The sequence below is a fragment of the Nuphar pumila genome, chromosome 8, assembly GCF_984573655.1.
Source record: "Nuphar pumila chromosome 8, dmNupPumi1.hap1.1, whole genome shotgun sequence".
In the NCBI taxonomy this organism is placed as follows: Eukaryota; Viridiplantae; Streptophyta; class Magnoliopsida; order Nymphaeales; family Nymphaeaceae; genus Nuphar; species Nuphar pumila.
The window spans coordinates 17,503,576-17,529,734 of NC_143256.1; the positions used below are offsets into that span (position 1 = coordinate 17,503,576).

General features: G+C 36.5%; 1 protein-coding gene across 1 annotated transcript; it reads left to right on the forward strand.

Moving 5' to 3' along the window:
• The first annotated feature begins 1,112 nt into the window (after window positions 1-1,112).
• On the forward strand, window positions 1,113-24,576 carry LOC149829695 (actin-interacting protein 1-2-like). Its single transcript, XM_090015256.1, has 6 exons — window positions 1,113-1,117; window positions 2,215-2,376; window positions 6,436-6,619; window positions 18,243-18,665; window positions 20,750-21,157; window positions 24,319-24,576. The coding sequence occupies exons 1-6, from the start codon at window positions 1,113-1,115 to the stop codon at window positions 24,574-24,576; spliced, it is 1,440 nt and encodes a 479-aa protein (XP_089871382.1).
• The last annotated feature ends 1,583 nt before the right edge of the window (window positions 24,577-26,159 follow it).

Genomic DNA, 26,159 nt, shown 5'->3' on the forward strand with positions numbered 1-26,159 from the left:
CATTACACAAAACCCTTTGGGGCTACCAATCCACGTCTCCATGACTTGCTACTTACTATATTTGTATCCATGACTTACCACCCAAGGAATTGGCATCCACGCCATCTTGTCCGTTGAAGGGCATGACCAGTCTCCCTAAGGTTATAAATTAATGAGACATGATCAACTAGGCTAAGAGACTAATGGCTCTCACTTCTTTTTTTTGAAAGGCAAGGTGGGGTTTGGCAGACCCCATCAGTTATTCAACCTACCATTGGGTTTTGAACCTGCAACTTCCCACTACAAGGAGACATGCACTGACAGCTCCTACCAACAACACAGCTTTGGCTACTAATGACTCACTTAATTAGGAGCAAATATGTATTTTGGCAACGTCTTAACATAATCTTACTTAGGACAAGAAATAAATAGGAAGAGTTTGACTAGCCCTGAACCCATCATCTAGCTTGACTTGACCCATTGCTTGGTTAACTTTGAGTTTCTCATAGCTACATTTACAAACATAAAAAATGAACCAGAAGAGACAAATAAGCTGTGTTGATTGAGGGAGAATTGTCTTTTTCTTTTTATTTTTTTTTGCTGTTTGATGAGCAAGTTGAGGGATAACGCCATGAACCTGAGACCCCAATTTGTATATATTACATAATAATATTTTGTCAAAAAATAATGTTTTTTATATTTCAAAGACCTGTTTGTTCCATTTTCATGGATGGGAATGATCTATCATACAAAAATAGGCATCGATTTTTAAAAGCTCTTGCCAGTTCAATTTAATTGAGAGAAGTATGAAAGGATTAATAAAAGGTAACCAACGGGGGCTCTGCTTGTTTGGTAGGAGCTGTTAGTGCAAGTCACCATGTGATGGAACGTTGCAAGTTCAAAACCCAATGGTATGTAGTGTAACGGGTGGAGTCGGCCTAACCCCATCTTGCTTATTAAAAATAAGAAAGAAAAGGTAACAAAAAAAAAACTGAGACTCACCGATGCCAACATGACAATTTTAACTGTGATGTTTAAGGGGGTGTTTGTGTGTCATGGAAAATTCAAGTTTTTTCGCAAAAAATGCATCGATGGGCGTGCGTTTTTGCAGAACTTACAATGCCAAAACAAACATGGCGTATGGAAAAATGCCTCGACGGGTGTGTCATTTTACACACTTAACTCTCATTTTTCTCGAAAAACTGTTCTCATGTGGGTCCCATTTAGTTTCCGCCGCAGAGGAATCCACTAAAGAAGTGCCGCAGAACCCTATTCCTTGACAAGAAAACGCCGCTAAATGTTTGTTTCATCGTAGCCAAAAGACTAGAAAAAGAGGCGTCACATTTTTTAAATGCGGCCCAACTTTGACAATCCATGCAGCAAACGTCTGGTCGACTCGGAATCGTAGCTTTCTCAAAAGCCAGTCTGGTAAAAGGTCCCTCAAGGACAGAGTAGGACGCCAGACCCACTTGAATCCAGACCGAGTTCGTCCTATCGTTTATGAATGCCAATGGATTCACATAAATGAATGCACCATCTAAATCTAACCCATGGCCTAGTCTCAGAGTGCAAGCAAAATATGAGGGACCGACAATCTGCCGTCGGTGATGATTTTTTATTCTTCTTTGGATTATAAAAAAATATAATAGAAAAAAAATAGATACCAACGGGAGATCCGCTTATCTGGCAAGAGCAGTTAGTGCACGTCACTTGTGTTGGTTGTAAGTTCGAATCCCAATGGTACTGTCGAAAAAAAGGGAAAAAAAAAGTAAATGCGTGTGACCCTGTCCACTAATAACCTAACAGGCTTACACGTTTGGCACTCAGAACCGAACAAACTTTTTTCTCTTAAACAGTTTAATGTTGCTAATTCCATTTAGTGCACGTCACATGTAGTTTTTTTATTATTTATAATTGAATCATTTGCACACAATTAAAAAATGACAAAGCAAGCATGCATAATGTTGCTAATTCCATTTTCTTTTGATACCTCAAAGAGTAAGGAAAGGGTGATTTTTTTGTCTTTCTATCATTGACATTCTGTTTATGATAGAGATAATATCTTTTTTTTTTCTAGCATTATTTACCATATGTGAAGTTTGATTGAGATTGCCTTGATATTTTACATTTAAATTTGTTTCGGTTGTATTTTGTGCTTTGCACAATTTATAGTTTAATCCATCTTTGTCATGGTGATCTCCTTCTCTTTGTTGTATTTTTTGTTTTTGTTTGTAGGTGGGATTCCGGATCAACTGTTGGTGAGTTTGACGGTCATTCAAGACGTGTCTTAAGTTGTGCATTCAAGCCTACAAGACCTTTTCGTATTGTTACATGTGGAGAAGATTACTTGGTGAATTTCTATGAGGGACCACCATTTAGGTTCAAACTGTCACAAAGGTTAGTCTTGTTTATGGTTTTAAGAGATTGATTTATACTATATTAGGTCAAGGATAGTGCAAATTTGCTAAAGGTTCAGCTGTTTTAACATAATTGTTTTGTATGAAGAATCCTTTGGTACATTGTCTTTCTTTTTTGGTAAAGGTATGAGGATCCAATGCAGGAACTGAAGCGTGACATGTTAGCCTGTCGAAGCAAATGAAATTCTAATAGCTATTCAGTATATGATGTGTTAGCTTTTAAGTAAATAATGACCATTCTCAAACTTTAGGAGTGCACTCTGGCTTGAAACATTACTATAACGTTTAACTTGCAATGGAATATAAAATCATGGTATAAATAAGTGTTCCTAGTATCTTCATGCTTGAATGACATTTTCCAAAAGCAATGCACATGATGTAAATAATATTTTCTCCAAATTGTAAGGAATTATGTGCTCTAGTGAGGGAGATGTATACCTGCCCTTTATCTGATGTGTAGTCTGTTTAAAACTAGTAAGAGAATTAACTAATAACATCCAAGGGGAATATATCAGGGTATTGAAGATAACATTTAAACTATTATTCCTAAAATGGCCAACACAGGTTTAAATTAACTGCACCGTCTAGGTAAATGTTTTAATATAATTGATCTTTGTTCTTGTAGGGACAGGACTACCACTTTTTCTACCAAAAATCTAAACAGATTTTTCAAGCCATAACTAGAGAGCTTTTCTGTCCTAGAGGATGGGCCCTGCTGGTTTCCAGATCACAGTTCATATCTTGATAATATTGCTTCAAAATACATTATAACTGCCAAGCCCCCTTCATGAGAGCGATATAGTTATGAATCTAGTCTGAGCACATCAGGAACACTTACTAATTTAGGTCTCTCTCCCTCTGTGTTTAAGGCTGGAAGGTTATAAAAATGGCAAAAAGCAGAAAATATGACAAGAACATGAGGGGCTTGGCAAACTTTCTTTTTCTTAACAGTTAACATAGGTTATGGATATATAAATGATAAAAGAGTAAGTTAACCGATAAGGGAAAAGGCTACTAACAAATGACGCTTCTCTAGAAAATCTAATTGCACATTCATAAAGGTTTAAGTTTCATATATACATATGGATTCATACAGTTTGAGGATTTGATTAACATATTTGTTAGATTTGAAATTAGATCAAACTAGATTAGCTTTCTATTCAAAGTAATTTAAACATGTATCTCTATTTGAATCTTTATGGCTATGGCCACATATGAGAAAAAATGGAAAGAATGGAGAATGGGGCATGCCAAGATTATGTCTTGGGTCATTAGTAGTCTTGATATCAAGAAGTGCTTGAGTCTAGCTAAATTTGAACATGCAAATAAATATTTGCATGAGACTATCTTAAGAAAATGTATTCTCTTAAATCTATGTCACATGGGTGCAGGTGCAGGGGCAGGGGTGCGACACTTTAAAAAAACTTGGGTGCGGGGATGCGGCAAAAAGTTGGACATAAATGACCCTGGGTGCATTGACTGCACCCAGGGTCAGGTTGATCGCATCGGGTGCGGGTGCGATGTGAGTGCGGCACCTAGTTGAAGAGTCCCTGTGACATAGTCTTAAAGATATTACCCACATTTGCAACTTGTAAGACAAGGTACACACTATGATTCAAGGAGAAAAATGTATTAGAGAATATTTTAGTAAGTTGTTCGACCTTTGGAATGAGTTTGCTCTTCTTGAGTCACAATGACATTATCCCAAAGACATAGAACTCCGTCAAAGACAAATTGATGTGAAACATTTCTATCAATTCATCAATGGTCTAAGACCGGAGTTTGAGTCTACTAAATCGGCTTTTCTTCATAAAGGAGAAGTTCTCTCTATTGAAGAGCTAAGTATGAAAGAAAATAGACTAAAAAAAAGACATTTAAAGATGATGATAATTCGGTCATAGCCGTGTCTAGGCTGAGAAACCATGTCCATGCTTACCAACTACTACATTATAACTATCACATTATAAGAGACCAAACAATGATAGCTATGGAAAGCAAGACAATGAGTTTGAAAAAAAAATAAATTATTTGCTATTATTGTCGTGAACCGGGGTATGTCAAGATATATTGTCCTAAACTAAAGATACCCTATGAGAAGAAGGTAGCCTCCGTTGCTCAAGAGTCAAGTGAATTCAAAGCTACACAAGAATCAACTATTGAGAGCATGTCCTTGACTCAAATTGTAGAAGCTCTTCAACCTCTATTCAAAGGAGCTTCACCAACAGAAGCTACGGTCTCTTCTGTTGGCATCTTTGATCCCAGTAAGTCTCTTTGGCTTCTTGGCTCATGTGCCTCATTTCATATGACACTAAATTGTGATATTTTATCTGGATGTCATAACTCAAGCGAGTCAAATGTTTTTTATTGTTGATAGAATATCTCTTGAGATAAAGGGAATAAGAAATTTTGAAAATATTTTAAAGAGATTTTTTATTCAAAAAATTAGATATATTCCCAAGGTAAGCCTAAATCTTTTATTTGTCTCTTAATTATGTGACCTTTGGTATAATGTTTCTTTCTCTTCTATTGGTTTATGAGTGCGGGATCGTCTCTCAGGGAAGCTGATTGGAGAAGGCTGTAAAGAAGGAGGTTTATACTACATAGATTTTTTGGAAATACCTAAGAATACTTTTTGTTATAATGTTTAAAAACTGAATTTTGGATTTTGGAGCTCCCTAACCAAAATCTTCTGAAATATTATCTGCATGAATGCAACCAAAACTGATTGGAGTTCCCATGTGGCAGGTCATGAATCCCCTTGTCATTTTGTGGTTGATGTATGCTTCAAAATTTCCCTTCATATCTTCATCTGGTCTGATACCATCTTCAGATTGATGGTAACATGATTATGTTCCTTTGATGTGTGAAAGAATATGTGGTGTGTGCGAACTGTGAAACAAGGTGAGAGAAATGAGTGAGTGAGGAGGAAGAAGAAGATATAGGAAAAGAGAGGAAGTGAGAAAAGACAAGGGAGAAAGAGAATAGGGGCTGGAATCGTGCCCTATCCCTCTCATATTGACCCTTATAAAGGTAATTTAAGTCAGTTTACAAAAATGCCCTTCATAACTATATCTTTTGACCTATTGGGTCTTGAATACAAAAAAGGACTTCACTAGCCAATCAATTTTGACTCTCATGTAATGCTTCCTTATAACATATTGTACTTCAAAGGATAAACCGGAGTTGCCAGTTGGGGAAGCGATTCGGGTAGTGGAAGCGGGAAGTGAGGGGGAAGCGAAAAAAGGAAAAAACAAAAAAAGGAAAAAAAGATACATTTTGGAAGCGCCACGTTTCGCGCCTCCGAAATATGCTTCGGAGAAGCATGCTTCCCCATGTCCTATGGTACTTCCGGTAACCCTGGGATAAACCTCTAAAGTGGTCATCATGATGTATATGAACCCTTTATTTTTGTTACCTCATTAATTCACTGGTCTGCACTCCAGTTAGGCTAACCAAAACAGAAAAAGTGAAAAAGTGGAAAACTTCCCTTAAGTATCCACTAAACCTGCCATCTTCTGATCGATGCAATTGGATTGAGTGTTAGATGTCTTCATCCTTCTAAGATTTTAATTCATGGTAGCCTCTTGGTTCAAGATAGAACGCAGAAACATAACATTTATTCAAGTTTCCTTGCATTGCTTGTTTGGCCCATCAAATATTGTGCATTGGTGTGATTTGGCTACATTGTTTACAAGATGCCTTTCCCCATTAATTGTTGAAGCATACTCTTTATTTTGGAGCAACAGTCGTGTCCTTGATTTGCAGAGTCCAATGCAAAACTTCTGGAAAAATGTTCTAGGGTTCATATTAATTAACATCGAGTGCTTGGTATTTTTTCTTTTTTTTTTTCAAAATTTCTTGTAGGAGAAATGTAGTCATTATTTTAATTTTATGTCAATGATAAAAAACTCATTCATGGCATTGTAGCAATGTAGGCTTGTGGCCATAATAAAATATAATGTGCTGAGGAAGATGTTCTTGATTGTGTCTTACCGAACAGAGGTAGTATGTAAAGGAAACATTATTGTTTGAAGTGCAGGGAACATTCCAACTTTGTCAATTGTGTAAGGTTTTCTCCTGATGGAAGCAAGTTTATCAGTGTAAGTTCAGATAAGAAAGGTATACTATATGATGGGAGGACAGGAGAAAAGATTGGGGAGCTATCTGCTGAAGGTCACAATGGTAGCATCTATGCTGTTAGTTGGAGTCCTGACAGTAAAGAGGTATTTATGATATTCCTATGCTATTTTCATTATTGATTAATAATTATACTTCCAGTGGTGGACTTAGTATGCAAATATCTACATTGAATGATATCTACTTTTTCCTTTTTCAGATTCTTAGATTGATAATATGAACATTTTAATTGGAACACAATTAAATTTAAATGTTACTCATATAATCAAATGCCTGACTAATGGAGAGTTTTTCTTCTACTTTTTTGTTTTTTGGTTGATCGAAGAAGCACATTCATTTATCTGTTGAATGAAAGTTTTATACAATCTGGTTTACCTATATTCTAATGGTCTCCAGCACCATACTGGTTCTGATGGGGCTGTACTTGTCTGTATTACAGGTGTGAGTGGAAGTGTTAATCCAAAGTTTCATTGTGTGCTTTAGTCTGCTTTACTTTGGTATTGATAGAAAATTCTTTCATATTTTCTGTGTAGTTGGATAAACCTGGTTGAGGTTATATTTGTCACAAAATGGCACGGATCCCAATACCGTCCATAATGGACTCCGAGGGTCAAAACATAATGCATTTGAACAAAAACATAAGAACTAAAATGAAACACAATAGAATGTGAGTAAATAACTTCATTAATAAAGAACAGTAAAAATACAAAAAAAAATACATTTTAATCCTCATTACAATACACTAAAAAACACACAAGAAGCCTAAAACCATGGTTGCTAGTCGAGGAAGCGGGAAGCGATATGTGAAGTGGAAGCGGGAAGCGTGGCACTTTCAAAATTTTAGGAAGCGGGAAGCATGGGACGACTTAAAAGCGAATCAAGAATCGTCTCGAAAGCGAACCAGAAGCGAATCTGGAAGCGACCTAGGAAGCGAGGGGGAAGCGAAAAATAAAATAAAAATAAAAATACAAAAAAAGAGAGGAAATGCAGGGAAAGCGAAGGAGAAGCGTGCTTCCCATAAATGGGAAGTATGTTTCCTATAAATGGGAAGCATGTTTCCCATAAAAGAGAAACGCGCTTCCCATAAATGGGAAATGCGCTTTTCAAAAAAATTGGCGCTTCTCAGTGCGTTTTGGAAGTGCGACCTTTTACGCTTCCGAAACATGCTTCCCCACTAGGCTAGGTGCTTCCAGTAACTCTGCCTAAAACTACTCATCACTCCCTCACCTTACAAAGGCACCCACCCACCCATATTTATAGAGAAAAGAAGGAAGAAGAGAGAGATTAAAGGAGAGAAAAAGGGAGACCACACTAACCATTGGACCATAAGTCAAACAACTAGTCCAAGTCAACCAAAGTTGACTTAACTTTAAAGTATATATATCAGAGTTACCGAAAGCACCTAGCCTAGTGGAAGCACGAAATGTTGTGCTTCCGAAACGCGTTGGGAAGCGCCATTTTTTTTGAGAAGCGTGCTTTCCCGTTGCTTACCCCGCGCTTCTCCTGCGCTTCCTCCCTTTTTTCATTTTTTTTTATTTTTATTTTTTCGCTTCCCCCTCGCTTCGTAGGTTGCTTCCGGTTCGCTTCCTAGGTCGCTTCCAAGATGATTCTTGATTCACTTTTAAGTAGTCTCACGTTTCTCGCTTCCTAAAATTTTGAAAGTGCCACGCTTCCTGCTCCTGCTTCCTCGACTGGCAACCATGATATATGTTAACGCCCCCGCTCAAACTTACATTGACTCACTATAAGTTTGCAATTACAAAAGGAATCCCATTACACAAGATATCGACATGTTCTTCTATAATACAAATTCTTGAAGGAGCTTCTAGATCTTCCTTGATATGCTTGAAAGTTCTCTAGAATCATCAATAATGCCAATATTTTAAAGAGTGCAAAAGGAGCAATCCAATTAAAAATAACTATATATATATATATATATATATATATATAGAGAGAGAGAGAGAGAGAGAGAGAGTAATGGGTATGTGCTAAATAAAATATGCTAGATGAAACATGCTAAATGAGTTTTTCAGGGTTTTTTTGTTTTATTTTTAAATTCTAATCGTACAAATGTGATCTATGTACTTGATTTTATAGGGTTCAACTCTTTAAGTGTTCGATTCTGACACATGAGCGGATTTTTATAACGTTTAAAAAATCACCATTCCAAAATCTTTGTTAATTTTTAGGCTCCAAATATCATTTTTTTCATCGAAAACACATGATCCAAGTGTGGATTCCTCGTAAATTGACCATGCCCAACACATTTATGGGGTCAGAACTGCAAAAAAAAAACCCACACCAAAAGAGCAGAAAAACCCATTTAGCACATTTCATTCGCATATTTCATTTCGTACACACCCATCTCTTTGTCTCTCTCTCTCTCTCTCTCTCTCTCTCTATATATATATATATATATATATATAAATGACCAAACACGCCAAAAATACAATACATATTTAATAAGACATTTTAATAATTTTCAAAATCTTTTAATAGTAAGAAAATTTTTCAACATCAATTTTGAAAGTCATTAAATTTTTATACACAATATTCATTGAGAGTCTCACCTCAATAGATAATTTTACGAAATCATAGTTCTTGATTTATAAGAGAACACAATTGCATATTATCAAAAGAAGAGATGCATGCATAAAATATCTCAAAGATAAACGTATAAATCATTCATCACTTTAAACATTCATGAAAACATGCATTATTGAAAGTCAATACACACATCTATCTCGAAAAGCACATTAATGCATGAAATATGAATTTTCAAACAACATCAATACCATGAATAAATAACTCACAAAAGAGTTTAACCCACATAAAAAATATTCATAAAGCAGGGTTTTTCAAAACAAGTAGCCATATTAAATGTACAACAGAAATAATGGGGAAGTTCAAAATCCCACGTACAAATCATAACAAGAGATATTTTGTAATAATGACAAATATTAATAACAATTTAAATCTCAACAATAGAAACAATATCTATAAATACACTCAAAATATTGCATCCTATGCAACCAAGGCATATCATGATGTAAATCACCCAAGATAACTAATCATGGAACACATTTAAAATATCTTTAAGCATGCAATTAAAACATATTCAATGCAAAATGCATGAAGAATTTTCAATAACCATTTCCCAGACAAGGGTAAATGAGTGAATCTTTTTTAGAAATTTTGTGGAGAGATTTGAAAATCCCACAAATATCAAGAAATGATATTTTGCAAACCTTCACAATAGTTCGACCACCATAAGCAATTTACCTCGCTTGACCTTCAAACCTCAAAATTCAAGTGTAATAGCTGCTAGAACAAGAGATCAATGACAATGCCACTTATGAGCTTAACAAACACACAAAAAGTGTGAACATCTCATCTATATAAAATAACACTTAAATAAGAGACAAACCTCAATGTTTCAGCTACTAGAAAAAGAGCATAATACAAACACACAAAAAGTATGAATAACCAATGGGTGCACCTAACTCATTGCAAACAAATCTTTCTTGTCTACGTAAAATGACACTTAAATAAGAGACAAACCTCAATATTCAAGTGCATCAGCTACTAAAATAAGAGTATAATACAAACACACAAAATGTGAATAACCAATGGGTGCATATAACTCACCACAAAAATATCTTTTAAATAAGAGACATAATAGGAGAAGACACAAAGTAAGAGAGCTTGTAATAAAAACAAACTAATGTCATCAAGAAGGATAAATGTATCAATTTTAACAATCTTTCAAACACCATATTTTCAAAATAGATAACCATCACAGATAAACATAATTATAAGTATTCATAATAACATTGTCCAAATAAACAAATGAGTGATATAACACACTCATAGAACTAGAGATCAAACAACCGTCAATTAGAGCCAAACTATAAGGCGACAATCTATACTGATAAGAAAACCAAGGTGCACACAACTCACCCCAACAAGCATCTCTTGTTCAACAAAAGCAACATGGATGTAGATACCAATCAAACCCAAGACAAGTGACAACACATCACTCATAACCTTTGGGAATCTAGACTAGTAAGATGACATGAGGTGCACACATAACTCACCTCAACGGCTAACTCTGACCCAACAACAAGGCCAAAAATAAATGGCGCATCCTAGAAAAATCTATGATGGACAAAAAACAATGCCAAAAGAAGGCAAAAAATACTCACGGAAATTGATTTTCAAATAAGTGAGTTCATATATAAAAGTACCGATTTGAAAAAACAAAGTTTTAAATCAAATCCAATAAAGGTAGATGAAGACTTAGAATGAATATAGTTCAATCATATGCACAACAATATGTCAATTGATGCAATCACTTCCAACACAAGATGTCTCATGACAAATTTTACAAACTTTGACAAGCAAATAATGGACAAGAATCATGCCCAATATAAATAATCTACATAGGTGTGATGAAATTATGATGTTAGAGTATCTTTCAAAAGATAATGGAATCATGAATCCACCAATCAAGAAACAAGTGCACTAAGGCACATCATATACAAAAGATCCAATAAATCTCAATAAAAAGACAAAAGTATATGATTTTATTAAAGAAAAGCTTCTAAGAAGCTAGATCTAAATCATTAGTCTACTATTAGACAATTGATGACAAACATATAGAGATTCACAAAGAGCTATATAACTATCAACAACCATGAACTCATATATATCATACAAAGAATTTTATCACAATGTAACAAATATAAAATCTTTAAGAAACATGCAATGAAGTATCAATGCACAAGAAAGAAACCACTAAGGGTTACAAAAGTGCACAAACACTCAAGTCACTAAGCTACCAAAAAGCACATAAAACTACTAAGGGCTAAGCAACAATCATACAAGAGTCTTTTAAAAAATATAAGTTTTATTCATAAAATGCTCAAGAAGCATACACAAGAACCCACTAAAAAATATAATGCATAATAGAGAAATTAAAATATGCATTCGAGTTCATGATGACAAATCATGCTTATGCCATCCAATAATAATCACAAAGGCTACATAATTAAAATCATGCATGGTCACATAGTTAGAATCACCAAAGAAAGATCACTATATATTAAAAATCCCAAAGATAATCTATGTAAATACATACATTAAGAGACACAAAAAAAAATGTAAAAAATTAATATTTTGCAAAACATGAAACACATAAGATTTTAAGAAACCACATATTTTTGCAAAATATAATTTTTTCAATATACATATCCATAATCTAAAAAATATATTAAAAGACAATAATTTCTATTGAGAATGTAGGGTACGGGTCTGGTTCTAGACCCAAAATGATTCTTTTGTATTGTATTTACATGGTTGGTGTTATCGGGTCTGGGTTGACAGACCCGATCCAACTTGTATCATATATATTACATTGAATATAGGGCACAACCTCTCATTGAGAATCGTGCCAGTCATTGCTGCCTCTCCTTCTTGCAAATCCCTTTCTCTTCTGCTGTGGATGAAGATCTGGTCGAAGGTGCGTGACTTCTAACATGGTATCAGAGCAGGCTGAGAAGTAAATACTAGGTCGAGTTCTCTTCTTCCTTTCTTTGATCCAAGATCTGATCTTATCAGATCAGATTCTATTCTCCTTCTGTCCTGAAAATTGATCTTATCATATTGGGTTAAAAATCTCTCTCTTAAAATTTTTAAACATCTTTCTTCCTCTCTAAGTTTTCGATCTCTTAAAACTGAATCTGTTCACGTCAAACAGTCTGGTCACGTGAAACCAGATCTGTTTTCTTAAATCTTGATTATTTTTTTTCCTCTTTGATGCTGGATCGGATCGTTCCAGATCTAGTGTTTTCGTTCCAAGCCAGACTAAATTAGATCTGGCCATGGCATATTGATTCTTCCCTTCAGCAGCGTTAAATCAAATCTGATCGTATCAGATCAGATTTGTGTTTTCATTTAAACTTAGATCTCTCTTTTGTCTTTCAAGTCAAATCTTATTCTCCAAAACCAAATCAAAGTTTCGGTCCATACAAAAAAAAAATTCAGATCATTAATTTGTCGTGTTCTACTGATTATTTGTTTCCCTGCAATATTATTTTCGTAGCAAAAAGAAAAAAAAAACAGATTTACATTGCTGGTAAATCAAACTGCTGGTCAGAGTGTTCTTTTGTTGTCCTTTCACATGGATTCTCCCTTCCAGTTTCCTTGGACAACTCATATAACTACTTGACCTGGAAGCGACAAAGTTTTCCTTTTATAAAGAGTCTGGATCTCTCTGGATATCTTGATGGAACGATCCATGCACCACTAGAATTCGTCCTGCAAGAAGAGCGAGATGATAAAGGGGAGGTTTCCAACAAATTGATTCATAATTCAAAATTTGTAACATGAAGAAGAAAAGATCAGGCAGTTGTGGCTTACATTACCTCTATGCTTTCCCATGAGATATTAGTGGCCATCCTAGATGAATGTTTAGCCAGAGAGTTGTGGCAAATATTGGCGCAGACTTATTCACAGATTTCATAAGCTAGGATTTTGCATTTAAAGAGAGAATTTCAGCTTTTGAAGAAATAGAGTTTATCAGTGACATAATACATGAACAAAATCAAGAGTATTACATATCAACTAGCCATGGTGGGTTGCGTAATTCTTAACAAAGAAAAGGTTCAACAGGCACTGAATGGTCTGGGTTCTGACTACCACATGTTAGTCACCTCTCTTCTATGCCTCCCTTCATTGTCCAGTTTTGAAGATCTACGGACTAAGCTACTACAATATGAAGTTACCATTAGGGGCGAGAAGATGACCCTGAATTCCAACAACCATGAGGTACTTGTCACATGAGTAGTATTAGGGCGAGGACGTGGGGGCTTTTGAGGCGGGCGTGGACATAGAAGAGGTAATCAAGGAGGCCATGGGCTTTTTCCCATACCCTACATGTCACCTAACTTGTATCCAGGGAACCCTATAAACATCCCGACATGTTTTCAGTGTAATAAAATGGAGCACATTAAAGCAAATTGCTGGCATAATCCGCAAAACAAAGGCAAGTTTAATGGTGCTGGGCCTTCTACTAGGGGACAAGCAGAAGACGACCGTAAAGGAGATGAAAAGAAAAATGTGAAGAATCTTTTGATTTTCGCTCTTTCAGAATTGAGCTTTAAGCAAACTGAGTAGGAGACTTGGTACATTAACTCCGGGCTGCTGCACATGTGACATGTGATATTGGTAAGATTTATTAAAACCGGAGATGGTGTTCTTCATCCTATCTCTCATGTTGGAAATATTTTCCTTCTACTCCCCAATTCCTCATTACCTTTATCTGATGTTTACCATTCTCCTAGTATTGTTAAAAACATTGTTTCTGTTTCTAAACTTGTCGATGATACTAATTCTTTTGTCGAATTTACTCTTTCTGTATGTGTAAAGGATCTTCTCACGAAGAAGACACTCGTTGAAGGAGAACGACAGGGAAACATGTATGTCTTCAAGGAGTCTCTTCTAGTTCATGATGCATCAATAAATTCACAACCAGTTTGTCCAGTGTCATTAAAAGTTTGTTTTAGTCTATCTCAATGTAATAAGCCAGAGATTTGGCATCGTCGTCTTAGTCATTGTAATCATTCATTTATTGAGAAGCTTGTGTCTAGTGGACTTGTTCCGCAGTCTAGTTTGAATGTCGAGGCTGATTTTCTTCTTTGTTTCCGTTGTCAATTATGTAAAAGTCATGTTCTTCCATTTCATTCAATAAATCAAAGAGATTTTGTGCTTTTTGAAATTGTCTATTCTGATGTCTGGAGACATGCCCCGCAGTCTTCTTTATTGGGCAATCATTATTACATTACTTTCATTGATAGTTACTCTAGATACACCTGTATTTATTTTATCAAATATAAATCTGAAGTTTTCAAGCTTTTTTGCTCATTCTGTGCTTTAGTTTGTAATCAATTTTCAACTAAAATTCAATATTTTCATTGTGACGGTGGATGAGAGTACTTATCAAAGGAATTTACTGAATTTCTCTAAGATAATGGAATAGGTCGTCGAATATCTTCTCCACACACACCACAACAAAATGGTGCGGCTGAAAGAAAATACTGGCACATTGTAGAGAGTGCGCTGAGTATGTTGCATAACACTCACATTCCTTTAAACTTGTGGATGAAAGTTTTTCATTCAGCTGTCTATGTCATAAATCGACTGCCAATGAAATTGTTAGCAGATCAATCCCCTTATTTTACGCTATTTACACTATTTGGGGTTCATCCTGACTATAATGAGTTGCGAGTGTTTGGCTGCATATGCTATGTTCATATTGACAGTTCTTAACGTGATAAGTTTCAGAAAAAGGCATGCAGGTGTAGGTTTGTTGGATATGTTGATCAATATAGAGGATATCACTGCTATGACTCCACTACCAGTCGCATCAGAGTTTCATGGAATGTCGTGTTTGACGAGACTCATACTGATGATTCAGGAAGTACAGAGGGACACTGTAAGGATGCTAAAAGTTATCAGCCATGGCTTGTTGCTGAGGTGCTTGATCAAATGGTGATGCATGACGTACCCTCATGTCATACACTATCTGCAGAACAAAATAGTACAGTTGTACACCCAGAAAAGGAAATGTCGACAAACACACAAGATATTACTATGCCTGTCATTTCAGATGTTACAAAGTTTTAAGGGATTACCTATGTGCAGTGAAACAAAGACAAAGTTCAACGACCTATTGTGCAACCCAGGAGGCTTGAGAGGATTCACCATCCTATTGAAAGATGGGTAAGTTATGACAACTTCTCTACAGACTTACAACTGTTCATCTCCCAGATTGAAAAGCATGATGAACCTATCAGTTTCTCACAAGCATCTACGTCAATCAAATGGGTTGAGGTCATGAATGAGGAAATGAAAGCTTTACATGAGTGTGGGCCTTGGGAGATTGTTCCTAGACCATCGAACAAGAATGTTGTAGGATCTAAATAGGTCTATAAAATCAAGTATAAACTCGATGAATCCATTGAACGCTATAAGGTGAGGCTAGTAGCGAAAGGGTTCACTCAAGAATACGGGCAAGATTATGCCGAAACATTTAGTTCTGTGATCAAGATGGAAACTATTCGATTAGTTCTGTCCTTGTCAGTTCAGTATGGATGGACTCTAAGTCAACTTGATGTCAAAAATGTATTTTTTGCATGGCACTCTCAAGGAAGAGGTGTATATGGAGCAACCCTCTAGTTATACCAAACATAGCCCCAACACACATGTTTGCAAGCTACGAAGAGCCATCTATGGGCTAAAGCAGGCCTCCCGCTCATGGTTTGATAGTTTCTCTATTGAAGTTCAGAGACATGGGTTCGATCTCATCTTGATCATTCGCTTTTTATTTTTCGAGATTGTCAGGCACGCACCTTAATTCTTATATATGTGGATGATATTATTATTACTGGGAACTCCGATGAACACATAGAAGCTACCAAGATCTTATTGAGTCGACAGTTTAAGATGAAAGATTTGGGGGTTTTGCGTTATTTCTTAGGGGTTGAGGTGGATCGACAGGATGAAACACTTCACTAACCCAACACAAATATACTTTGGATTTGTTGGATAAGGCAGGCATGAAGGATTATAAACCTCTATCCACCCCTAGTGTCCTTAATCATAAACTCGGATCCCGGGATGGGGAAGCATATGAAGATTCCAAGAAATATCGGAGTCTTGTGGGTATGTTCCAATATCTCACCTTCACTAGACCAGACATTGTGTATGCAGTGAATCAAGTTTCACAATTCATGCATGACCCACGAACAAAGCATATGAATGTTGTCAAGAGAATCCTTCAATATTTAAAAGGAACTCTTGGAGATGGTCTAGTTTATCATCAATCCAAGACTAAAGGGGAGCAACATCGACTGGATGTATACACAAATGCAGATTGGGCTGGAGTTCCAGATGACAGGCAGTCGGTTTCTGGATATTGTGCTTTTCTTGATGGGAACTTGATGGCGTAGAGTAACAAGAAACAACGTGCATTTGCACGATCTAGTATTGAAGCTGAGTATCGATCTATGGTGGCTCCTACAATAAAGGCCACATGGCTGAGACATCTTTTGACTGAAGTTGGAGAATCTATGCTACCCACCACTCTCTTGCACGATAATCAAGGTGTCATACAAATTGCTTTTAATCCTATTCACCATAGTCGCACAAAGCATATAGAGATTGATCAATACTTCATTCGGCAAAAGATTGAAGATAGAGAAGTTGCACCTACTTATGTTCCTACGGCTGACCAAGTGGCAGATTTGTTCACTAAGGGCCGTACCAATATGCGTTTTTGGTTCTTGAAGAACAAGTTGTCCATGTTGCAAAACCATGCACAACTTGAAGGAGGGTATTGAGAATGTAGTGTACAGGTCTAGTTCTAGACCCAAAATGATTCTTTTGTATTGTATTTACATGGTTGGTATTATCGGGTCTGGGTTGACAGACCCAATCCAACTTGTATCATATATATAACATTGAATATAGGGCACAACCTCTCATTGAGAATCATGTCAGTCATTGCCGCCTCTCCTTCTTGCAAATCCCTTTCTCTTCTGCTGTGGATGAAGATTTGGTCGAAGGTGCTTGACTTCTAACAATTTCTACATATTCTAATTTCAAAAGAAGACATTCATTTTTAATATAACCCTTTCAAAACACCTACCATACATATGAAGATAGAAAAGCTAAAGATACATACCGGAATGCAAAATCCTCGAATCCATGCTATTCATTAATACGAATCTTTTTCAAGACCATGATGCCTTGCTCTGATACCATGTCACAAAATGGCATGGACCTCAATGCACTCTATAATGAACTCCAAGAATAAAAACACAATGCATTTGGATAAAAACGTAATAACTAAAATAAAACACAATAGAATGTGAATGAATAACTTCATTAATAAAGAACATTAAAAATACAAAGAAAAATACATTTTAATCATCATTACAATACACTAAAAAACACACAAGAAGCTTAAAACTACCCATCACTCTCTTACCTTACAAAGGCACCCATATTTATAGAGAAACGGAGGAAGAAAAGAGATTAAAGGAGAGAAAAAGGGAGTCCACATTAGTTTGACTAGCTGTTGGACCTAGTCCAATGGCTAGATTTCTAGCCGTTGGACCAGCAGTCCAACAACTAGTCTAAGTCAACCACAGTTGACTTAACTTTAAAGTACATAATATATATACAAGTATATATATATATGTATATATATATATCTTAACAATATTTGGGTTATATCATTTGAACATCTAAGACAAGTAGTTTGCATTGTATGCTGTATCTTAATAGCCTTTAGTTTGCAAACTTAATCTGTTGAAGTGATTATGTCACTATGAGAAATAGAGATGGTGAAAAGCCCTTCATTTTCCTTGTTAGCTTCGAATCACATCGGCTACTGCTGGATTTCTGGTTTTGACTGAATTGCCTGTTGCAATTTTACAGGTGTATTAAAGGAAAGTGTTAATGCAATATTTGATACATTGTTTTTTCTTATTTTTAGGTCTTCAAAGAGAATGCACTTGCTGATTATGATTTTTTCTTTTGGTGTGACTCAACAGAAAGATACCTATTCATTATTTGTTTTATATATTTATTTCTCTAGTAGCCAACTCTCATATCTTACTGCGAAAGCTTATCCTGCTGTTTCAGGTGCTAACAGTGTCTGCAAATAAAAGTGCAAAAGTGTGGGAGATTGATGAAAATGGAAACGGTAAGGTGAAGAAGACACTTACTTCATCTGATTCTGGACTGGATGGAATGCTAGTTGGTTGCCTGTGGCAGAATAATCATCTTGTCACTGTTTCCCTTGGTGGCACTATTAGTATATATTCAGCCAATGACCTAGAAAAGATGCCAGTATCATTTTCTGGGCACATGAAGAGCGTCACTGGTTTGGCAGTCACCTCTGAAGGCAGCCAGAATATTATTCTATCTAGCAGTTATGATGGGGTGATTGTCCGATGGATGCAAGGAGTTGGATGTGCAGGAAGGTTACAGAGAAGGGAGAACTCTCAAATTAAATGTTTTGCAGTGGTGGAAGGAGAGCTCACCACATTTGCCTTTGATAACAAGGTAGCACCATTTCTTCATGTACATGTAGTAGTTGCCTTTATTTTTATATCTTGTGGTTTGTGTGCTTGCACCATCTTTTTGAAGCTGATTTTCTTGATGACTTATGATTGCAACTAGGCTGGAGAACATGATGATGTGTCTTTCTATTATCCAATATGATCACTGAAATGAATATATTTCAATTCAATCTTGCACCTTGATGGGGTAGGCAATTTACACACTAGCTAAAATTACTACTCAATGTTGAGTCAGGCATAGTAAGCCAACAAGATCTTGTGTTCTAAATAAAACATGTCTTGAGGGAAAAGACTGACTAGATGTTCATTGCAATTGAATAACAAGAAAATGAAATCTTGCGTTGATGGAGAAATGTTAGATCCCTCAATATAGAAATGGCACAAGAATGTGCTTCATAAAATGCCCTTATGTGATATTACAGAAGTAATTTTGGCATTTTAGAGAACAATGGAGTGAAAAATATAAAATATATAAAGAATATGAAAAGTGAAGTTATTGATGACTAGTATAGTTTTGTGAACTCCATGTATAGTGAACTGTGATAGTGTTAATAATTTTCTCTGGTGGTAAAGGAGCTTGATTGTAAATTATATTTTTATCAATAAAAAATGTCACTGCCTTTAAAAGTAGAACTACAAACTGCAAAGATTTTGTCATAAAATATGACAAATATTGAGATTAGGGGTGGCAAAACCTGACACGACCTCCCAACCCGACCCGCCAACCCGCCTTTTAGGCGGGTTTAGGTTGGGCTTAAACTAACCCGTTTAATAAACGGGTCAACCCGCCTTGATAGAAATCATGGGTTCCTTTCTTCATCTACAAGCAACAGCACAACATGGGGAGAGAGAACGTGGCTGCAGCAAAAATCCCTAATCAGGGTATTCATTTTTGCTTCTCTGATTAAATACACACAAATACAATAGCTAGGGTATGAAAATACCCATTACATGTTATGATAAAATTACAGCATGCCATTAATAAAACATTAATGAGCATGTGTTTAAAATGAAAGGAATTGGGTCTGGATTCTGAGTTCCAGACCTTATACTAAATGACAGTATCTTTTCACCCCCCCTCCAGTTGTACATGGTTTTGGACCATGAACATCCAAAATCTGTCCTTGATAAGTCCTTTTGTAAACAAGTCAACAACTTGATCAGCAGTCCGCACGTATTCTGGTTCAATTTCCTTCTCTTCAACCTTTTGTCTTACAAAATGTTGATCAATTTCAATATGTTTGGCACGACTGTGGTAGATAGGATTGAATCACATGTTGATAGCACTTTGATTGTCACACAAGAGGGTATATATATATATATATATATATATATTTTAACACCACCCCTTTACCCTTTCTCGTGGTACCCCATTCTCAAGCCCCATCCCTCTTTACCCCTTCTCGAGGTACCCCCTTATTTTTTTAATTGGGGGGGGAGGGGGGTGCTCGAGGTACCCTTACCCATTATCGAGCCCTGTCCCTTTTTTTAATGGACAAAGTTAACCAAGTCCATTTTGGACAATGATAACCTTGGGTGCGGGTTGACCGAATTGGGTGCCACACCCGCGTCGCGTCGACGTGGGTGCAGAGGCCTCTTTGGTGAGTCCCTGTGGCATAGACTGGGAGCATGTCTGTGCTCGCTAGTATGTCTAATGGCAATAACATGTGAAAGATTTCCAAAGGCTATTCGGTTGGAGATTTTCTCCTCGTTTTTAAGTTATATTGTCCTAGTCCAATTTGATGATTTTATCAGGTGTTCTCCAAATATTTGGTCCTCTTCTTTGATGTTCGGATAGTAAATATCAGGGATAGTCCATATATTCTTGTCTGGAAAGCTTTCCAGCCAATTATAAAAGTTCAATACACGGTAGTATTGCTCACCAAGTCTGATGAATAGCATATTCCTTTAATAAGGAACAATTTCTTAATCTACCTGCCAAATTCCAATTGATGATATCCTGCTGTGGGGCTTATATTTTGCTGACTGTACAACAACTGTAGCTATGTACAATATGTTCAACTTGCTTTTGCTACAAGAGATGATCCTTTTCCCAAAATTTTACAGGTAAGGAGAATTCCGCTGCATGCTGATCAGTGTGGTGATGAAGAACAAATTGATATTGGTGCACAACCAAAGGACTTAAATATTGCACTTGATAAGCCCGAGCTGGCATTGCTTTCAACTGATTCAGGAGTAATCATGCTTCGTGGATCCAAAGTGTTGTCAACTCTGAATCTTGGGTTTGCTGTGACGGCATCTGCAATTTCACCTGATGGAAGTGAGGCCATTGTTGGTGGCCAAGATGGGAAACTCCACGTCTATTCTGTCAATGGGGACACTCTCACTGAAGAGTCAGTCCTTGAGAAGCATCGTGGTGCTATTAACATCATTCGTTTCTCCCCAGATGCCTCTATGTTTATTTCTGGTGATCTCAATCGAGAAGCTGTTGTATGGGACCATGTCACTCGAGAGGTACCATCTCTCTCTCTCTCTCTCTCTATATATATATATATATATATGTGTGTGTGTGTGTGTGTGTGTGTGTGTGTGTATCAATCCTTGAACACAAGCACACACACATAACAAAAAGAAAACAAGAATTGGTGTATGTACAGAGTCTACAGACAGTATGCGAGGGAGATGCACATTATAACACTTTGCAAACCATGTAAATCCTTTTTTTTTGTCTAAGAGAAATAATTTAAGCCAGGGGATAAGAAATATTTCAACAAGCTTACAGAATAGATCAAATTAAGATTCTTAACCACCAGTCCTATTCCGACCAATCCAAGCTAAATCCCCATCTGGCCATTTTATTGGCACAATCCAAAGCTTGTTTGAACAACCACTGAAATGCTGGATAAAACCAAAACAAATGCTCAATTGTTTCGTTCTCATCGAAACAGAAGTAGCAAGTACTTGCAAGCTGGAAACTTTTGTCTTTCAATTTGCACTGGTTATTAACCTTATCAAGTGCTAAGAGCCACACAAATATCTTGGCTGTAGGAGAGGGATGGAAACCCTGGACGGTGTCATTTGGAAAGTGGTCTACATCTTTACAGCCAAAAGCATGGCTAAATGAAGCTATAGAGAACATAACACATCCGTCACATTTCCATATAAGGAATTCTCGCTGTCAGAAATTTTCCATGGGCCTAAAAATCCAATAGCCATAACCAAAACCAATCTTCTACCTCTTGCTCCTTGAAATTCCTTCTGAATTCAGTGAACTAACTAGCTCTTCCTTTCCAACATTCACTTACAAGTATGCTGTTATCTCTGTTTATGTGAAAAAACGGTGGATATCTTTCAGCAAGAGTTACATCCCTGGACCATAAGTCTGTCTGGAACCTCAGCTTGACCCCTTTGCAAGCTTGATTTGAACCATAAACTTAATTACCAATTCAATCACCCCCCTTTGCAAGGTCGTACTTCCTTGAAGATTTGATTATTTGGTTCCAGCCAACCACACCACCAGCTGAGATAGAGCTACCATTTCCACGTACCAATCCATTTATCCCCTTCACCCAAGCCTATGGGACCAAAAAACAAGTTAGATTCCAGATTTGTTCAAAGCTAACAGTCAGATCTGCCTATGATTCCAGTAAGTGTTTTAAAATTTAACATTCAAAACAAAGAAATCTTCTGAAAAATATTAAATCCATAGAGAAGAAAGAGGTTAGAAGATTAGAGGAAAAAGCATGAAGATGAGATTAATAGATCACTTCGTCATGGCTGCTCTAATTCTGTGTCAATTTTTGTCATTTCAATTTGACTCAATGAAATAGGAAAGAGAAAATGAATATTCTAACTACAACAGGTTGATGTCCCAACTCATTAATCACATGGGATGATCTCTCATAATAGATTAATCCTCACTAGGATTGAGTTAATTTTTTTTTATTAGTCAAGCTAGGTTTGCCTGAATATGGCCCGGTTGAGATAGTGTGACTCCAACTGGTACTACAAATCAATTACACGAGTCATTGATGACAATGATACAATACTAATGCATGTTACGTAAAGCAAAAATAAAAACACATATTGAAGAAATGCCACGTATCCTTACATCTTGTCCTTAAGAGTTAATTAAACAGAAAGATGAGCATTGTCAGGGATAGAATGGGCATGTTACAAGCTGTTTGAAATTACAGAACACAAAAAATTTGACATGAAGCAAGTTGAAGGAACTGGGAAAAGGAGGAGCTCAGTAAAGATTGGAGATCAGCAATAAGCAGGAATATTACTATTGGGGACCATAAGTTTAGCTTTAAGCAACAATGGGATTACAAAGCAAATTGTGGTGCATAAGACAAATACTAGTTTTGATAATAATGGTGTACTTTGCTATTAATTGCATGTTCTGGATTTTCATGAGAAGGTGACAAAGCAATCAAGACCTAGAATGAATTGATTCGGCGTAATATCCCTGTTATGAAAAATGTAGTAGACATTCATTCTATTGTATGTCAATGGCATTCTAGATCCAAAAACCTTGAAAATTCTTAAGCATTTACGGCCTTGTGTGCGGTATTATAATTACCCTTGTTTTCCTAGACTACAAAATGCCTATGTCACACAGACTCGGCTAGGGAGGTGCCGCACCCGAGTCGACACGCCCCGACACGGGTGCGGCTTCGGACTCGGCCCGGACTCGGTCAACGCCGAGTCAGACTCGGTCAACGAGTCCAGGCCGCGTCCGTCCACATTTTGGACTCGGTCAACTTTGACCGAGTCCAAAAATGTCCATTTTTAAGACAAAAAACAAAAAAAAACAATTTTTATATATCTTTTTTTTAATATATAACCAGACTGTGCAATGCATGCAGTTGCACAGTCACAGACTGTGCAACTGCAACTGCACAGTCATTGCACACAGTCTGTGTGACTGTGCACAGTCTGTGTGACTGTGCACAGTCTGCACAGTCACAGACTGCATTGCACAGACTGTGTGCACAGTCTGTGTGACTGTTTCACAAGTCACAACTTATGTAAAAATATGTATAAAACACGATAAAAGGTAACCCAACCATTTGAGATAGCTAAATAAATGCTTTTCCAGTTTAAAAAAATACTGGTTTCACAAGTATTAGAAAAGCTAGCTTAAGAACTACCATAAAGAAATGGGAATGCCAAATTGAAACTTTCGAAAAAATTAAGGTCATAGTTTTGGCTACTTAATTTTAATTGTTTACTAGAATTATATATATATATAGCCGAGTCCCCGTGTCCAAAATTTTTGAAATTGTGCCGCACCCGTGTCGCACCCGCACCCGCACCCGCACCCATGTGACATAGCAAAATGCCATGGTTTAATTTATCAGGCACAATGTAAATCCTATATGGTTTTTTAATTTTCTTTTTGTTTCCTAAATTCTTTTTACACACATTAAAGTAGTGGAAGGCTGTCATGCTTCATCCATGTTTTTTTTTTCTTTATTTTTGATAGATTTTGTCACTATATTTAAGTTGTTCATACTTCTAACTTTTTGGTTCCCATTTGCACAGTCCATCTCTCTTTCTTCCTTTCCCTTCCGCATTAATCCTTTTTAGAAATGTAATGTTAATTACCAAGGTTTGATTTTTAACTTCCTGAACATTTGTCTCACTAACCAGTTGACTATCTTCTGCAGGTTAAGCTTAAGAACATGTTGTACCATACTGCTCGTATAAATTGTGTGGCTTGGTCTCCTGATAGCACAATGGTTGCTACGGGATCTCTAGACACAAGCATAATTATATATGAAGTTGATAAGCCAGCTTCAAGTCGTATAACCATAAAGGGTGCTCACTTGGGAGGTGTTTATGGATTAGTTTTCAATGATGATTGCACTGTTGTAAGCTCTGGTGAAGATGCATGCATTCGTGTGTGGAGATTAGTGCAGCAGTAACGGGATCGTAATTGCAATTGATGGTTGATTTGGTTTTGGAAGCAAGTTGTGTGGCCTTACATTTCTTGCTCTGTGCAGTCTTCGTCAAAAGAATTCTCTGTTTTGTTTGTAGGAAAACCCTTTCCAGTTTGTCTTTGATTGAAGACTAGAAGAACATAGCAGAATGGCTCGTGTTTTGATATGATTTTGCTGATGTGAGTTTTTTGCCTTTTTTGGGTTATATTGGGTGTTTTTTTTTTCCTTCTCCTTTTGTCGGTCTGATCAGCCATGCATACACCTAAATATTTTCCATGATCATATTTGTGTATGCAATGTTCATTGCTGGAATTGTGATGAAATAATAGAAAGCTTAATCCCTTGGCCTATTCGCACTCTCTTCTTTGTTCAAGCATGGATATTGCTTTCTTTTCGGGGGGGGGGGATGAAAGAGACATTCTTTCGTAGGAAAGAGAACTTTTACTAAGGGAGGTGAAACAAACATCTCCATGGAAAACATGTGGTGGTGTTTACATAATAAAGGCAAACAAGCATCTTTCCTGTCAAAATGGGTTCACACCACTGTTGTCTGTATCGGAATCGGACTTGTATCGTTTGGCCCAATGATTCAGGTGAATCCTCCAATATCCATTCTCAAGTGAATTATTCTGAATTGGCCAAAAAATAATTAAAAAATATTATGTCAATCAGAACGTGACACATGTTAAAGCCATTAAAATAATAAAAAAAATTAATTTTAATCTATTTTTTACATTTTATTAAAAAATAGCCAATTCAGGTCAATATTTTCTGGTGCATCGACATTCAGGCCAATATCGACAACACTGGTTCACACCTTCCCCCCATGGGAAAGAACTTTTTCTCATGCGTCCCTTCAAGAAGTGGCTTCCCTTGGGTGGGGATGCAATAAATGCCCTCTTGATGATATTTCGATCTTAAGAATGTGAAATAAGTCTCCATATGGGAACTGGTAGTTGGAGGGAGTTTATGCATTTGACAAAGTGGCAGCAGTCCATTTCTGGATTTGGCATCTACCATTTTATGAGGTGGTAGTTGCTAAATCCAGTTTTCAATGCAAATACAAAGGCCGTCTCACCTCCTTTCTCAAATGCATAAAGTGCCTTAACATCATTCTCTGGCACAACTGCCACTCAGTGAATCATATTTTTGATCCTATATCCGACCAAATTTGATTGTTCAGTTGCATTTGATAAGCTAAAACTATTCGAGTATAATTCGATTCTGATTTTGCTATCAAATCTGATAAATATCCAAATTTGAAGGATATCTGAATCTGTTTATATGTAACATATAACGATTACGTAATGATTTATTGTGATAGGTATTATTATGTACAGTGATTACTGTGATAGCGATTACTATGTATAGTGATTATTGTGACCTATGTATAGCGATTAGTACGTATAGCGATTACTTTGATATTGATTATTGTGTATATGATTACAGTGATAGCGAGTGTGCAACGATTATTATATATAGGAATTACTGTGTATAGCGACATGTAAAAGTACAAATGAGAGTAATTTTGATTTGGTACAAATAATATGTTATTTTGTGCTACACAG

What these genes read in the sequence shown, in the direction of transcription:
- LOC149829695 (XM_090015256.1), top strand. An exon ending in GGAGTCCTGACAGTAAAGAG is followed by an intron (nt 6,620 to 18,242) that starts GTATTTATGATA and finishes CTGCTGTTTCAG; the next exon opens with GTGCTAACAGTGTCTGCAAA. An exon ending in CATTTGCCTTTGATAACAAG is followed by an intron (nt 18,666 to 20,749) that starts GTAGCACCATTT and finishes AAAATTTTACAG; the next exon opens with GTAAGGAGAATTCCGCTGCA.